Source organism: Herpailurus yagouaroundi, unplaced genomic scaffold, assembly GCF_014898765.1.
Source record: "Herpailurus yagouaroundi ecotype Mexico unplaced genomic scaffold, PumYag 140, whole genome shotgun sequence".
NCBI lineage: Eukaryota > Metazoa > Chordata > Mammalia > Carnivora > Felidae > Herpailurus > Herpailurus yagouaroundi.
This window is the reverse complement of record NW_024412395.1, coordinates 62,840,667-62,857,861: the sequence shown is the minus strand read 5'-3', so window position 1 is coordinate 62,857,861 and position 17,195 is coordinate 62,840,667. Positions and strand designations below refer to the sequence as shown.

At 37.6% G+C, this 17,195-nt stretch overlaps 1 protein-coding gene and 1 pseudogene across 5 annotated transcripts in view; one reads left to right on the top strand and one right to left on the bottom strand.

Moving 5' to 3' along the window:
- Positions 1-2,311: 2,311 nt before the first annotated feature.
- LOC121030344 (40S ribosomal protein SA-like) lies at positions 2,312-3,537 on the bottom strand (annotated as a pseudogene).
- Positions 3,538-4,247: 710 nt separating this feature from the next.
- The window catches only part of PDE1A (phosphodiesterase 1A), a 331,722-nt gene continuing 318,774 nt past the window's right edge, over positions 4,248-17,195 (top strand). The window contains exons 1-2 of one of the 5 annotated variants that reach the window (XM_040475566.1): positions 4,248-4,454; positions 5,171-5,281. In XM_040475566.1, the coding sequence (XP_040331500.1) occupies positions 5,181-5,281 (101 nt within the window). In that variant the 5' untranslated portion in view covers positions 4,248-4,454; positions 5,171-5,180. Of the gene's footprint in view, positions 4,455-4,783; positions 4,944-5,170; positions 5,282-17,195 lie in introns of those variants that run through there. The other 4 variants (XM_040475565.1, XM_040475567.1, XM_040475564.1 and 1 more) reach the window with 4 other exon arrangements.

Here is a 17,195-nt window from a genome sequence, read left to right as displayed (position 1 = left end):
ATCAATTTAGAAGTAGTGTGCTTTCATTTAATCAATGACATAATCTTTTTAGTTTGTTAAGGTTGTTTTAAAATTTAATCCTTTTTTTTCCTTGAAGCCATCTTTTTTGGATCCCCTGTTTCTTGTTCTAATTTGAATTAATTTCTTCCTAGCCCTTCTTCACAGAAGTAAACCTGGGACTTTGTTTTCAATCTCTATGGCTAGTTAGGTACAAGTCTCTGATTTTAGTCACTAATTACTTTTTGTTTCTCAAGTATACTGACTCAGGCAATTATTTTAGAAGATTATTTGAGTGGTATGATTTCCAATTTGGTGCTCCTGAATATGTCATCATTTATCTTTGTCATTTGCTGGGTGCGAACTTGTAAGTTTAAAACTGTTTCCCTCCAATTTATTACATGGTGCTAGTATAACCTTAATATGAAAATCAATAAAGTTAGTGCTACAAGTATTTCAAACATTTCACTCATGAATTAGGATGTAAAGTTTCTAAATAAAATGAAGACTAGCAATGCATAAAAACAATAATGCTCTATGACAAATTATTTGGAAAATAGCTCATGGTCAGTAAACCTACTGAAATAATTACACTTCAATCTGAAGGAGGAAAGTCATGTGATAGTATCAATAATAATAAATGCTAACAATTAAAACATTATTTTTTAATTCTAACAATTTAATAGAGCAGTTACTATGCTTCTGATACTGTTTTAAGTTCTTTGTGTATATTCACTCATTTAGTCCTTACATCAGCATTATGAGAAAGATAATCTTATTATGTTCCTTTATACATGAGGGAACAGACACATAATAGTAACTTGCAAAAGATCACATAATTCTTTAAGTGAAAGAACAGGGATTCAAATTCAGGTAGTCTGGATCCTGTTCTATGCTGCAATATATCTTGGCATCCGTAGATACTGAAAAGTCATTCTATAAATGTTTATCAACATTCCAGTAAAATATTAGGTAATAGGAATGAAGGAGCTACTTATTATAATAAAGATAATTTACCTGAATATAGAGTTAAAACAAAAGAGATGGAACATATGAGAGAGAAGAAACAAATTGGATCAATTTTTACCCTAATTTAGTATTATTTTCTCAACTTCTCCCCAGAGCTCATATTGAACGTTTTGTTTTGGCAAGCATATTTTAATTTCTCAGCGTACTTTCTTGTTATCTTATTTCTCTGTCTTATGTCAGAATTTTTTTGGTTTAATTTTATGAATGCAACATCTCAAATTTTTCTAAACAGATTAATTAGGAAAGAGAAAAGTTGAATGCTATTCCTTCAGTTCTATTTTCTTCAATGTGATTTATTTTATTTTTATTCTATTTAAAATATTTTTTTAAAGTTTATTTATATTTGAGAGACAGATTGAGTACAAGCGGGGGGAGAGGCAGAGAGAGAGGGAGACACAGAATCTGAAGCAGGCTTCAGACTCCGAACCTTCAGCACAAAGCCTGATGCAGGGCTAGAACCCATGAACCCTGATATAAGGTCATGACCTGAGCCAAAGTCGGATGCTCAATAGACTGAGCCACCCAGGCGCCCCTATTTTTATTCTATTGATACATCATGTAGACATTAGTTATAAACTAGAAAAGGAAAATGCTTTGAATTCTCTACATCAACAGAAATAATTTTTTGATGCTGCTTAAGGCTGAAAATTATATTGGTCAAGGATTTAAATAATAAGCTTTTCGGAATAGCTCATTGTTCAAATTTTAGTTTTATTTTATGAAATGCTTAATGCAACAATTAAGCATTTTTGTGTATTAAGGGTGTCATCAGTACACTAAGAGTTCATATGTATCAATATGTGACAGAAGTGAGATAGTGAAAGAAAGGGCAAGTAAGTTTCAATGACAAAATTCACCAACACTTAAGCAGAATAATCCTCAATTTTTACATTGCAATACTATTGGTAAACTAGCCAATGTGAGGGCTTGAAATTTCTTTCCACAATTAGGAAAACATTTGTGCCCTGAAAGGGGTTATAACCTTAAGGACTAGGGTGTTTGGCTCATAAAATAGTAGTGGTGGAGTGCTTGCATTTTATAGAGACTTTTTCACTGTGATTCATCTCTGAGAGCATAGTTCAGATGTTGACTATCTCATTAAAGAAAAATCAGCTAAGAATTTATTAAGTGAATGTATCTAGGATTATAAATTAAGGCACAGGGAAGGCAAAATCAGTACTTTCAGAACAATAACTAGCTCATTTCTGACAATTCTGGAAAATGCCCACAGGGGTGAGGTTGCAACAATGTAAAGCTAGCTAAAGACATTACATTCAGCTGGAGTTCAGGAAACAACTCGTTGGAAAAAGGAAAACCGAAGCCTCGGTTGATTTAACCTTTTCTTTTTTGAAAACTTCATTTTCTGCTGACCTTGTTGCCACGTTCTGTCCGCGAGTGTGTAGAAGCGCCTGCGACCCCGTGGTGGTCCCTGCCCACCCGGCGCGGGGTCCCCGGGGCTGCAGCGGGTCCTGGGGGCGGGCTCCCGCTCCGGCTTCAGGAGGGAGCCCCCAGCAGGCTCGGAGGGCGCCCGCACCTCGCGCCAGTCCACCAGCACGTGCCGAGAGGCGGCCTGTTGGGAGCTGGAGCGGCCGGTCCACCTGAGGTTCCTCCTGGTTCACAGCAGCGTCCTGCTCTTCCCTTTCAGTCTCTGTGGGATCTCAGTGCCGTGGAGACCAGGCGTGACCCTCCGTGGCGGGGCGGCTCAGGGAGATGGGGCCGTGGGCGCACAGAACTTCCTCCCCGGCGCCACCCGCGTCACACCCACGGAGCCAGCTCCCTCGTGGCTGCTCTGGGGTGGCAGTGGCCACGCGGCGCAGACCTGGCAGAGGTGGGTTAAGATAAGACACCTCTCCAGAGACTGGGGGTCAGCCCTGGGATCAATAACAGCGGAAGTCTGGCTTCCCGCTCCCTGGAGGCTGCCTCCGTCTGGTTAGAGAAGGTTCCGAGGCCAGGTGGCCACCGACAGGAGTGGCTCCAGGGACAGCCGCAGACTTCACCAGAGCAGGCTGGCCAGTGCTCCTGGAGGGTATGATACTGAGGGCAGCCAGGTTTTCAACGCGAGCCGCCAGCAGAAGCTTCTCCCAGGTCCTCTTGAGATTTATGAGGTAATGCTGTTACTTTTCCTTTTGTAGATGATGGTTTCGTTTGGAAGTCAAGGTTTGTGCCACCCAAATGGGTTCCTGGTGAAAGGAATTTGAGGGCATCCTGCTCCTTTATTTGCAGGACATCAAGGGCTCTGGACGCCGTGAAAGTTTTCAGTGAAGTTATTATGGGAACCCAGAAAGGAGGCCTATACGACTCTGCCCAAATAGCGCAGAAATCTCACCTCTTCTAATTTGTAAATCAGAAGACACTTTTTTTTTTTTTGAGAGACAGAGAGAGTGGCAGAGGGGGAGCTAGGGGCAGAGACAGAGAGAATCCAAGGAGGGGAAGAAAGTGAGAAAGAGAGAGAGAAGCAGGAAAGCAGGACTCACCAAAGTGGTGCACGAGCTCACCTGCAGCTGGGCTCATGTTGGCCTGAGGCGGAGCCTCAAACTCAAGAACAGTGAGATCATGACCTGAACCGAAGTCAGGTGCTTAATGACTGAGCCGCCTGGGCGCCCCAGAAGACACTTTCTGTAACAATTTACAAAGATGCTTTTTACAGATATTATGATTTTGACCACCAGATGCGCTCAGTGTTTAGACACACATAGTAACTTTATATTGGAAGGCCTTGTTAGTAAAATCACAGATAGTGCCCATTTTAAAGGGCTGGCTTTAAATCTGGGAAATATCTCTGTTTCTCCATTTCCTAAACTGTTAAATGGGAATATTACCTACCATTCATGGGGTTTTTGTAAAAATTTTAAAATGGTAAACTGTTAGGTACTAGGAACAGGGTCGGACATACAGTAAGTACTCAATAAATACGAGATGTTATCACGTGTCTACTACATATGAATATCGGTAACAGCAAGGTATCTTGTAGGGAAGAATAAAACTACATCTGGCTTTCTAAACAAGCAAGAAGAGATACTGCTTTTAAGTGTATTTTTCTTAGCAGCTTGCGGATAGCAATAGCTGTTATGGAGCTCATACTCAGGGTCTGTGCTGGTTTCAAAGAAAGCTCACCATGTGTTGGGAGCTTGGCAGATGACTCAGTTCTGATTCCTTTTATGTTCACTTTCTCTCATTTTTCTTCTAAAATGCACAAGCGGCATAGCATCCATTTCTCTTCCTCTCTCCCTTTCTTCTTCCCCCCCACCTTCACACATTCCCTTTACTTCAGCACACACACACACACACACACACACACTCTTCCACACTAGTTTCGTTTTATTTATTTTGTAACCCCCAAAGGATTCACGGAGCAGGCTGTGTGCAGCTGCCGTGTTTTCTACTGGTTAAATTGGCAGTTACCTACTGTGTGGAGTTGCTAGGAGAAGGTGAATAAGCATGATTACAGCATCATTGATGTACATAGTCTTTCAATAACAACCTGTGGAGCTCCGTGGTCTGTCTTCTGCATGGCTCTATGTGTTATTTTCTCATTGTTGCCATTAATTTTCATTGCGTTTGTTGTTAGGGCATGGTATCTCTTTAACTGTTGGTTCCAGATCAATGAAGAGACAAAAACCTTGGCATTTAAAACAGGCACTTTTTTCTCAGGGTGGTGCTGCTGACACTGGTTCCTACCATCTGCTTTCTTATTACATCCTGCCCTCTTTCTATTGGTAGAGAGGAATTGAGCTTCTTCTGGTGCGCTAAAGTCATTCACGTTTCTCTTGTGCATAATAGATCTCGTAAACTGTAGGAATTCTGATGTGCTTCAGTGCACCGAACGGTAACCGATGAGCTGCTTTTGGGGAGAGCTGCAGCACTCAGTCGGTCAGTAGTACAGTAGCAGGCTCACATGTGCGGATTGCTCCTGTGAGGTCAGAGGATCTGTTTATACTGCTGTCTGCTTGGGAGGTTGGGTGATGTGAGCAGTGGATATGCCTGTCAGAGTCAGTAGCAATTCTGGCAGAGGCTGCCCTCAGCTTTGTAAATCTGCAGTATTTTGATAGATGAGAGATGCTACTGTATAACTGTTTGAGATTTGTAGTGGTCTGAGGAATGCTTGTTCTAGCTGCTGAAACTGACTGTAACTATATTGCCCTAGGAATATCATCATGGGGTCTACTGCTACAGAAATTGAAGAATTGGAAAACACCCCTCTTAAGTATCTGATAGGAGAACACACTGAAAAAATGTGGCAACGCCTGAAAGGAATGTGAGTAAGCTCTTTGCTTGGTTCTGTGTTTTTATTCCCACCACCCCACCCAAAACTTGACTATTAATATGACTAATTGTTCGTAATATCTGACTTTGTGGACTAGTGTTTCCTTTAGAAAGATTTTCTCTTAAAAAATAAAATGTGTGAGTGTCAGCTAACAACTTGCCTGAAGGATGGATAGTCTTTTTTGCACCTGTATGTGTAATATAAAGTAAGGTAACTCCCTGACAATTCACTTGACTGTTACAACACATGGTTTCTTTTATACATTCTGTATATATTCTTTAGATATGTGGTTTAGATATGCAGAAAAGTAACTAGAAAAGCTGCTTGCCAGGATACTTGCAGAAATAAAATTTCCTTCAGTAAAATAAAAAAGATTACTACTGATACTTATTTCTCTGTGATTAGATTTTGAAAACACAAGGGCAGGATTAATGTGATAATACTTATATAATACTTATATTCCACTGTGCTTCTTCTTTGTCTTAATTAATAATGTTTGCTTAAGAAAAAATGTGGTAAAAACACTAGTAGCATACCAAACTTATTGGAGAGTTTTGGCTTTAAATTAACCAATTCACTTCTTCTGAGAACACACAGTAGCTCATGGTATAAAATAGACCTTACTAACTTGGGCTAAGAGATGTGCTTATGTCAAACATGAAATGTAAGTACCTGGGTCAAACTTTAATTGCATTGCTATTCACCTTGCTATTTAAACAAGATTTAAGTTTTTTTCTGTCTATGCTACTAATTTCTGTTCATCTGTTCCAGCACCCTATGTATACATGCTTTATTTTAATTATAATTTAAAAATCAGGTTTAACATTTGGATAAAAATTTGCATTATGAATATATATAGGCCAGTGTAATTGCTCAGCATAGTTGTAGTTCTGAAATGAAAATATATTTTCTTGTTTATAATCATAGCTGAAGGAATCCTATACCATGCAAAATAGAGATTTTCTAGGATTCATATTTCTAATGCTGCATTTACATACTGTTGTATAAAGTGCAACATCTGAGTAAATTTAATGTGGTTGTTTTTATATCTATGATTTTTTTGAAAGAAAAATTATGTTAAACTTTGTTAGAGGAAAAATTCCTTCTACTTTCCTCCACTTGAATGTATTTAATGATGTTTGTATATTTAAGTAGTATTTTCTGTATATTTTCTTACAGTGGAAGTAACATATGACATTACAGTGCACTAGTATAGAGCTCACTAATAATGCAAACAACATTTAACAGAGAACTTTTAAAAAGGAAGCCATCTTACATCATTTGAATGAATTAGAGAAATATGTTTTCAAGATCCATTGAAGACCAGAATTACAGTTTTTTGGGGAGGTGGTTCTCTAAGGAAACAAATAATCCTATAAAAGCAAGTAACAGCTTACAAAATTAATTAGCATAGATGAAAATTAAACATTGGTAGTCATCAGATGATTTGTCCTAACCTAATAAGTAGATGAACATCTGTACCGGAAAAATTATAGATCATATTACAACCTAGTTTAGATTTTCTTCCCTTTAGCAGGACAGGATGTTTTTGCTTGTTTGTTTGTTTTGTTTGTATTTGTTTTATTTTTCTGTAGTTACTTAAATGTATGAAGATGTATGGTAGTGAATTTGTGCATATGTCTTAAAAAAAATTGAAAAGTGACTTTGTGTTTACCTGACATTTTAGAGCAGTTATCTGACTTTCACTTTATCAAGTGATCTCAAAGATCAATCTCATTTTATTTCAGTAGAGTAGAGTCATTCAGCAGTAGAGCTTCATGATTTGATATTCAACATTGATGTAAGATATAATAATACATGCATGTACTAAGTAAATTTGGTATTTTGCCTCCATAGAGTCACTGAAGGATCATTTAGGGGAAAAATTACTGAAACTAGTTTTTTAAAAAATAATTATTATTACCAAACTGATTGAAATGACTGATTGGCTTTGCATCAAATAAAGAAGGAATTTGCATTTTGGTACTATTACTTTAACTTGTACTTTGACTTAAGACATTTTCAGTATTCTAGGTTTAGAATTTTCAAAACAAGAAGCTCTAAATCTAAAATCTGCATGACTAATGGCAACCAAATTGTTTAATTATGGTCTCTTGTGTAGTCTGCATTCATAGCAGTGATATGAGGGTCTCCTCATTCCATTGCTGGAATTGTCTTGCTTATTTAAAATGTAATATTGATTCAAACAGGATTTTTAGCTTCTTACAATCTCTACTTCTAGAAATTCACTTTTTAAGTGTTGGCAATTAAAATTATGTTATTCATAAAAGCTATCAAACAATTTTGCAATAATTTTTTAGTTTGTTCCAAAGCTCAATGAGGACTTTTAGATATTTGGAAAATGATTTTTCTACTTTTACTGTATCTAACTTCAAAGATACATTGATTTATTTCAACAGGACATTCTGTTTTTAAGTAGGTTTATAATATGTACATTTTTGAGGTTAAATAAAAATAGAGACAAAGGTTAGTAAAATAAAGTTTATTCAAGTATGCTTTAAATTTGGAAACATGAACTACTGTAGGTAGATATTTATAGAAAATATTTTATAAGCAATATCATATAACATAAGATTTTGTAACACTTTTTTTGAGTTGATAGAAATAATTTTTAAATTTTGTAGCACATGTGAAACATCATTAAACTAAATTAAAATATCAATTATTCTCTACCTCTTTGTTGATTTTTTTCATTGAGTCCCTTTTAAATCTCCTTCATATAATATTTAATTGAGACACCATATTCGGTGATATGCCAAGAAGTCTCCTGTTCCTTTGTGGAAACAAAGGTGAAACCCTTTCCTCTTCCCATTTCTGATGTAGACTTGCATGCTTTATTTTATTAATTTTATTTTATAGTTATGGCTTTTTTCTTTAGCTTTCTTCAATCCATTTTCAATCCACCAACTTGTCTCTCAATATGACAGTTCAGATTCTACACTATGACTCACCATCCATGATGTTGGAAATATTAGCGAATGGCTATGGCATTATGCCCTTCATAAACAACACTTACAAAGAGTCATATACCTGTCCATACGTTATCGGTTATTTAGGACCTGGAAAACATTTCCTATTTCTTCTGCCATCTCAATACCTAATGAAATTTCTGGTTCAGAAGTTTTCTGTGACTCTGGGACCATGTACTAATTCCTACAGACTAAGGACATTTTTCTAACACTAGTCTTTGCAAAGACTGTTAAGTTTATTGATTCCCATGAGGAATACTGATTTGAAGATTTTGTATATGTTTTCATTTATGCAGTTTCCCCTCCAATTTTAGAAAGAATTCTGTTCTCTGTGTCATGGTACTCTTTTATTGTTATTTTTAATGTACAATTGCTCCACAGCTGTGGATTTAAAAGAAAAAAAAAATCGTATTTAAAAAATTTTCCATGCGAGCATGGAACCTGATGCGGGGCTCAAACCCACAAACTTCAACATCATAACCTGAGTTGAAACAAAGTCAGACACCTAACAAACTGAGCCACTCAGACGCCCCAGAAAAAACATTTTAAGACATTGGTACTGCTCTTTCCAGTCAATGCCACTGTTCTAAGAGTTTAATGCAAGGGGCGACAGCCTTTCCAGAAAACTGTGATCAACTAGAAATTCCAGTGAACATGACATTATAACAAAAACTTATTCAGAGTGTTACCTTTTCCAGTTGTTCAACAGAAGGGAGGAAAGTTTAAACTACTTAAAACTACAAACTATTGACAAAAATCTAAGACTTATTACTTCATAGTAATTATTGCCAATCCTTTCAGCTTTTATAAATGTAGGACTAGAACTTATGAGAATTTTACAGTTAGAAATGAACTTAATATTTTCTTTACTTATTTTTTATTTTTAAAAATGTTTTCATTTATTTTTGAGGACAGAGAGAGACAAAGCATGAGCAGGGGAGGGGCAGAGAGAGAGGGAGACACAGAATCCAAAGCAGGCTCCAGGCTCTGAGCTGTCAGCACAGAGCCCAATGCAGGGCTCTAATTTGTGAACCAGAGATCATGGCCTGGGCTGAGGGCAGACGCTGAACCTAATGAGCCACCAAGTGCCACTAAACTAACTTAATATTTGAGAATTAATTTTGCACATATAGATGCTTACCTCCGTATCTTGACAAGTGTCCAGATATTAAGATGTGGAATTGTGAATGCAACAGTTGAAAGACCTAAGATGCTCTTTTTTCTTTTTTCCTCTGATGGGTGGTAAACACAATCATCAGTAATGGAAGCATAAAATATAGAGAAGAAAGTGCAGGAGAAAGGAGGAAATGTGTAATAACCCTATAGCTAATTTAAAGTAACTGTAATTAAAGAGGGCAGTGTGTTGAACAGCTCTCAGATGCACTTGCCCAAACCCTTATCACCAAGAAGATGTAGCAGAAATACATATTTAGAATGAAAATTGGCAAAACAGGTAAAATGACAGGAGCTATTAGCACCATATTCCCAAACTGGAATTATACTTTAGGATAAAGCAGCATTATAGATTAGCAGATCTGATCCTTTTACTACCCTGCCTTCTAGTACCTTCCCTTGAAAGTTCAGCATCCTTCACCCTGTACCTGCTCCACATTTGGAACCTCTTTTCATACCTCTCCTTCTGTGGCCACCTCCCAATCAGCTTCAAGGTTGTCCCAAAGAAACACTGCGTACCACCCATCTGCGTTTACTCATTTTGTTCTCTCTTCCCAAGGGAGCCACTCCTTTCTCCTCTCTCAGCCAGAGCTGCTTTTGTTCCCTGCGATGTTTTTAGAGATGTGTGGGGATGCTTCTGGTTATTGCAGTGCCTGAGGATGTTTCTGTATTCAGTGGGCAGCAGGGTTCAGGCATGATAAATGTCCTCCAGAGCTTGGGAAATTCCTTTTTCAGGAAGAATTATCCTACTCACAATGCTACTAAGGAACACTATTAAGAAATGCTCAAAGATCTTGTCTTAAATTTCACTTGCAAAGGAAATCCTTCTTGATCCTTCACACTTGGTCAGTTTCCTATATTTGGCTCTTAAAAGAACCTGGACTTCCCTTTTCATAACAAAATCTACCTTCACTACTGGACCACAAGTTCCTGAGGGCACGAATTAGGTTCATTGTGTTTGCTTTTGGATCACCATCACCTAGCACAATACCTGGCATGTGGTAGATCATGCAATAAATGCTTTTCAATGAATCAATGAATGAATAAAATTTGGAATCTTACAGTGGTTCTGACTTCAAAGTTGGAGGATCAGTCAGGTTGCCAAAATAGGGCCTAAGGTCAGGTGGGAGGAGTAGAGATAGATTCACAGATAGAATAGGGATGGAGAAAACGGGAGAAAGTAATATTTGCTTATCATCTACTAGTTGTCAGAACTTTCCAAATATAACATCTGTATGCTTACTTACTTTTCCAATGATTTCAAAAAGTAATTATCCTAAGTTGGTTAAATAGCTAGTGTCTGGTGAAGCTTGCATTTAAATACAGATTCATCTACCTGTAAAGCTTTTATTCATCTTACTTTCAAAGCACAAAAGAAGACATCCTCAGAATAGTTACCAAGAAAGATCACAGAAAAGGATGCAGAGTCGTGCTTCTGAAAACTTAGTCCATGGGTTTTGTGGTAGACAGAAGAACTGCCCCCTAGACATGTCCACGTCCTAATCCCTAGAATCTGTGAATCTGTCAAAGGGGAAGTAAGGCAGCAGATGGGATTAAGGTTGCTAGTCAGCTGACCTTAAAATATGGAGATGAGACTGCATTATCCAGCTGGGCCAAATGTAATCACAATGGTTCTTAAAAGTGGAAGAGGGAGGGAGAAGAAGAGGTCAGAATGCTCTGATGTGAGGAAGACTCAACTTGTCTTGGTCAATGATGAAGATGGAGGAAGCAGACTAGGAGGCAAGGTATGTGGGCAACCTCTAGAGGCTTGCAAAAGTAAGAAACGGATTCTTCTGTAAGCCTCCAAAAAGAATGCAGCTTTGCCAAAACTGATTTTAGCCCAGTGAAACTTGCCTCAAATTTCTGACCTACAGAACTGGAGATAATACGTTTGTGTTGTTTCAAGCTACTAAGTTTGTGCTAAATATGATGCAGCAGCAGTAAGAAACTAATACATTCCTTCTGTAATAGAGTAACAGAGTGCTGAATCAACATGACCATTTTTATATTCTTACCCTCTCCCCTACCACTACCCCCCAACACACACTTTCTCACACAGACAGGATGCTTAGGGTGAAGCCAGTCTTGGCCAGTCTATGGAGAACTGGAGTAGATGCTCTTTATCTTTAGCCATTAAATAACTCCCTGTCTTCCATCTAAACCTGGTTTATATGCCTAGACCACCAATTTTCTGACAAAGCTCTGATATTGAGAGCTTATAGTAGATTCGTTTCAAATGTCAAAGAAGAATGTTTATGCTCTTTTTTGGAAATTGTTGATAATTCTTAATTTCTTTTCTCACATTGTTGAGTATATGATAGTTTTGATGGTTTAGTCAGAAAAATCAGCTTAAAAGTGTGTCCTTTAGTTATAAAAATAAAGAAAACCACCTCAAAAAAACCTATTCTGGTGTGTAAATATAATCTTATTGTAAGTCTCAGTCCTTATATAATATTATGTTATATTTATAGAATAGATATCATTGAGGTAAAATACCTTAGAGATTAAAAACTGAACTGTGGAATCAGTCAGGTATTTTCTAATACCATCTGTCCTTTAGCTGTGTGATCATGGAAAATGTATTAACTTTTCTAAACTTTACTTTCTTTATTTGTAAAATCCAATTATTTGATTCGTTCACTCACTGGTTGTGTACTGTGTCAGGCACTAGTTTAGGTAGATGAGCCTACAGTTTAGTAGAGGAAACAAACATCAAAAAGGTGAATTATAAAAAAATAAGTTAATATAGAGTAAGAAGTGACCTTAAGAAAATGCACAAAGTGATGTGGTCAAGAGTTACTTGGGAAAGTATTTTGGTTAGGAATGATCTATCTTAGAAGGTGCCTTTTCAGCTGAGACATAGACAAAACCTCATGAGATCTTGGGGTGGGGGTGGGGTTAATGAATGACACGTCTCCTCAGCAGGGGCAAAGTCTGCCCTCCTAAATGTGCTTTCACAGATGAGACTGTGATTTGTATAAGCAGAATATCCCTTCCTCACTCTCTGAAAAGGATAGCTTGCACCCCCAGGTCTAATTCTTTATTCACAATTCACCAACCAAGTGCTCTTCCTCCTTTGTGAAAGAATGTGAAAAGTGGCAAAGGGAGGCCTGAAAGGCTTTTTCAGGTGAAGGTTTTTCCACTTGAAAGGGAAGCATTTGGATCAGGGTATCTGCATATTGCCCAAATCAAGGTAGTGCAAATTAAATAAAATAATGTGTATAAGAAATATAGCACAGGGGTTGAGCATCTGACTTAAAAAAATTTTTTTTAACATTTATTTATTATTGAGACACAGACACAGAGCATGAGCAGGGGAGGGGCCAAGAGATAGAGAGACACAGAATCTGAAGCAGGCTCCAGGTTCTGACCTGTCAGCACAGAGCCTGACGCAGGGCTCCAACTCACAAACCATGATATCATGACCTGAGCTGAAATTGGACGCTTAACCAACTGAGCCACCCAGGCGCCCCACGCCTGACTTTTGATTTTGGCTCAGGTCGTGGTCTCACCGTTCGTGAGATTGAGCTCTGTATGGAGATCTGAGCTGACAGCAAGGAGCCCACTTGGAATTTTCTCTCTCCTTCTCTCTCTGCCCTTCCTCCTGCTTGCACACATGCATGCATGGGCTCTCTCTCTCTCAAAATAAATATTAAAAAGCAGAAATATAGGGGCACCTGGGTGGCTCAGTTGGTTAAGAATCTGACTTCGGTTCTGCTCAAGTCATGATCTCGCGGTCAATGAATTCAAGCCCCATGTCGGGCTCTGTGCTGACAGCTCAGAGCCTGGAGCCTGATTTGGATTCTGTCTCCCCATCTCTTCGCTCCTCCCCAGCTCACGCTTAGTTCTCTCTCTCAAAAATGAATAAACGTTAAAAAATTTTTTTTAAAAAAAGAAATAGCACAATACCTGGCACACAGTAACCTTCTCAAAACACTGTAGTTATTAATATTTCCATAATCTTAACCATTCTTATGTGTATATAAACTCTGCTATTTAACAGCTATATGATCTTCTCTAAGTTGATTGATTTTTTGATGCCTTAGGTTTTGTATCTGTAAAGTGGGAATGATATCATTATGTATCTCCTAGATATTAAAAAGATTAAATGAATGAATCTAATGAACCTCTTAGAACAGTGTCCAGAATTCAAGAGTTCTAGCTGTTATCATTATTATTACTAATATTATATGCAAAAGCAGAATTCTATTTTTTTTAAAGTAATTTTCTCGTCAGAATCTGTGGAGAGTCAGGTTGTTAGATGAGAAAAGGAAGACCTTCTATTAGTTCAGTGGAGGTGCTCTTGCCAAGATTCCCAGGCTTTTATACTCAAGGATTTACATTTCCTTGGGGAAGGAGTGATGGGTATGTAAGGAGAGAGAGCTGATGAAGAGAAGTGGGCTGGCCTTAGAGTTTCACCTATAGAATTGCCTTGATGGATTCAGCACCCTTTATTCAGTGTCATGTGGTGGACTTAGAATTGATTTTAGGGCTCTATAATCATGTATAAACCAGGGCCAATCTGATTTCCTGAGTCACTCTGGCTTGAAAATCATTCTTTAGGTCTTTTGTTATCCCAGTCTGGTTCTCAATGGATTTGACTTCCAAGTAATTACTGTCATGTCCCATAGTCCTTCCTTTTGCTGATTCATTTTAGAAAATACAAAATTACCATTATAGTATTAGATTTTGTCCCTTATTCTAATATATTTCAGTCAGCTAATCAAATGTAAATATTTGAGCAAGTCTGATTTCCATCCAAAAGGTCTGTGCTATAAGCCTTTTGGATAGGAAAGGGACTATTCACTAACATCATTAAACAGATGATAATGTTAAAGGTTCATGAGAATCACAGTATTCCAAATATCTGGTCTGAGCAAGTATTAGGCATGATTATTTATTGTCAAAGAAGCACATAAAAGTGATAATAGGTCATGAGAGGCATATAAATGAAACATTATGACTTTTTTGGTTTCTTCTTTAAACTAGTTTCCTGAGTTGTTTAAGATATTGTATTTTATTTTACATTTTATAAAATAATTAAAAACATAAATTTTTACCAAATAGGCCGAGAAAATGCTCAACGCAGATCATTTCTTCTAGGTAATTTTTTTTTTTATTTATAGCTACTGAGATATGCTTATATTAAGGCATGAAAAAATAGTAAAGTCCTAAGTACAGTGTTCATAGGCTTCAAGTGTTCATAATGTTCAAGAAAGTGTTCATACAGTGTTCATAGTGTTCAAGAAAACAGAGGTCAGCCATAATTAAACTCTGCATAAGAGTGGAAGATCAATGGATTCTTGCAGTTTTGTACATGAGTCAGTGCTTGATGATTTAGAAGAAAATCAAAATAGATTTTGTATTAGATGCATAGTGGCACATGTACCCCGATGTTTATAAGTACTTTCAGCAATTGCCAAATTATGGAAAGAGCCTAAATGTCCATCAACTAATGAATGGATAAAGAAATTGTGGTTTATATACACAATGGAATACTACTTGGCAATGAGAAAGAATGAAATCCTGCCGTTTGCAGCAATGTGGATGGAACTGGAAGGTATTATGCTGAGGGAAATAAGTCAGTCAGAGAAGGACAGATATCATATGTTTTCACGCATATGTGGATCTTGAGAAACTGAACAGAAGACCATGGGGGAAGGGAAGGTGGAAAAAACAGATACATACAGAGAGGGAGGGAGGCAAACCACAAGAGATTCTTAAATACAGAGAACAAACTGAGGGGGGGGGGGGGGGGGGGGGGCGAGAGGGAAAATGGGTGATGGACATTGAGGAGGGTACTTGTTGGGATGAGCACTGGGTGTTGTATGTAAGCCAATTTGACAAAAATACTATATTCATTAAAAAAGGTGAACTTTCTAAGACTTGGTTCAAAATAAACTGCCTTTGGGGCAGGATAAGAAAATACTGAACAACTTGGGCATTAATCATATTCCTTAGTTAGCTCAAACTCATAATTGAATCATAGTATTAATCATATTTTATAATTTTTTTGCTTTATAATTTCTAAAAGAGTTTTCTTTTGATCTGTGTGGTTCAGCACAATTATTCCCAGTTTTTCTGATGAGAAAACTGAGCCTCAAAAGACATTAAATGACTTGATCAATGTGTCCTGGGTAGTAAGGGGAAGGCCAGATTCCTAAGCCCATACCTCTTCCAAACAACACTGACTTAGATAATTCCATTAACACTCAGACTCACTATAAAACCTGACATTTCAGGAATTAAAAACTATTCTCTTGTTTTGATTTTTCCACAATCCTGCCATCTGTTTGCCTAGTTTTGCATACTCCAAGGGGAGTTATCACTTGGCATATGCTTTAGATGTCAGAAACTCCCTGGTTCTATTTCTCTCCTTCTCTTAGGCATGTACAACCATTACCTCTTTAATCAGCTTATTTTAACAATGATCCTAGCTAGTATCTTCAAAGGAATTTGACTTTTCCTAAATCATCTTGTCCCTTTAGAGCTTGGACACTTAGAAAATTATTTTAATTTATTTGGCCTTTGATATCCCAAACAACAGAGAAAAACAAACGACTCTACGTCTACATAGTAGAGATATCTGGGTGTCTGTCTCTGAAGATTTTCATTTATAGATAAGAATAAAGCCAGGGGTTTTGTTGATTAAAATAGGTTATAGGTATTTTATAGAGTTCCTGGGTGGTTCAGTCAGTTAAGCATCCGACTCTTGATTTCAGCTCAGGTCATGATCTCAGTGTCATGAAATCAAGCCTGGTGTTGGGTTCTGTGTTGTGTGTGGAACCTACTTGAGATTCTCTCTCTCTCTCTCTCTCTCTCTCTCTCTCTCTCCCCCTCTCCCTCTCTCTCCCTCCCTCCCTCTCTCTCTCTCTCTTTCCACCTCCAACCCTCCCCTGCTTATGCATGCGTGCTTGTGTGTTCTGTCTCTCTCAAAAAATAAACCTAGGTATTTAATTCTTGCTATGCTGCTTCTTCTTGTTATAAAGGATTTCATGCATATAATAAAGTTCTTTCCTGAAGTAAAGTGAGCTGAATCTTTTCTCTTTTTGTTTATTTTAGAAAAATCATCTAAATGGAGTTTATTCTGTTTCATTCCCCACAGAGAACATAAACTATGTAAAGGCACACAACATTTTTCTCATTCTTTTTAGACTGCATTTGGAGACGGTTATTAGAGGAGTTAAGGACCTCCTTTCTAACCTTTAGAGCTCTCAAAATCTCTAGTACACCCAACTGGTACTAACTAAAAAAGTGTCTTTATAAATGTGACTCTCTTAATATTTCATCTTCTAGCAAATCGCTGCCTTAATATCTCAAATTTTCCAAAGAGCTCTCTATTTCCCAGAAATTCTTCCATGCTTTTGTTCACAGTTGCAATATGGCCCAGTTTGTGACTTCCAATAACCACTCTTGGATCATCCCTCCCATACTGACTCTGAGCTTGGCCATGCAACTTGCTTTGGCCAGTGGGATCTTAGCAAATGTGACACAAGTAAAGATTTGGAAAGGGCTTATGCATTGGAGTATACTCTCTTTGCCATTCTTTGGAACTCTTATACCAGCCTGGTCGAGCTTACTGAAGGATGAGCATGTGAAGCAGATATAAACCATTACAGTTGAGTCCCCTCTTAAAGCAACCAAACCATTAACTACCAGACATGTGAGTAAAGTCATCTGGGACTGTCTAACTTACTCAAAGTCATAAGGAAATAATAAATGTTTATTGTTTTTGGCCACTA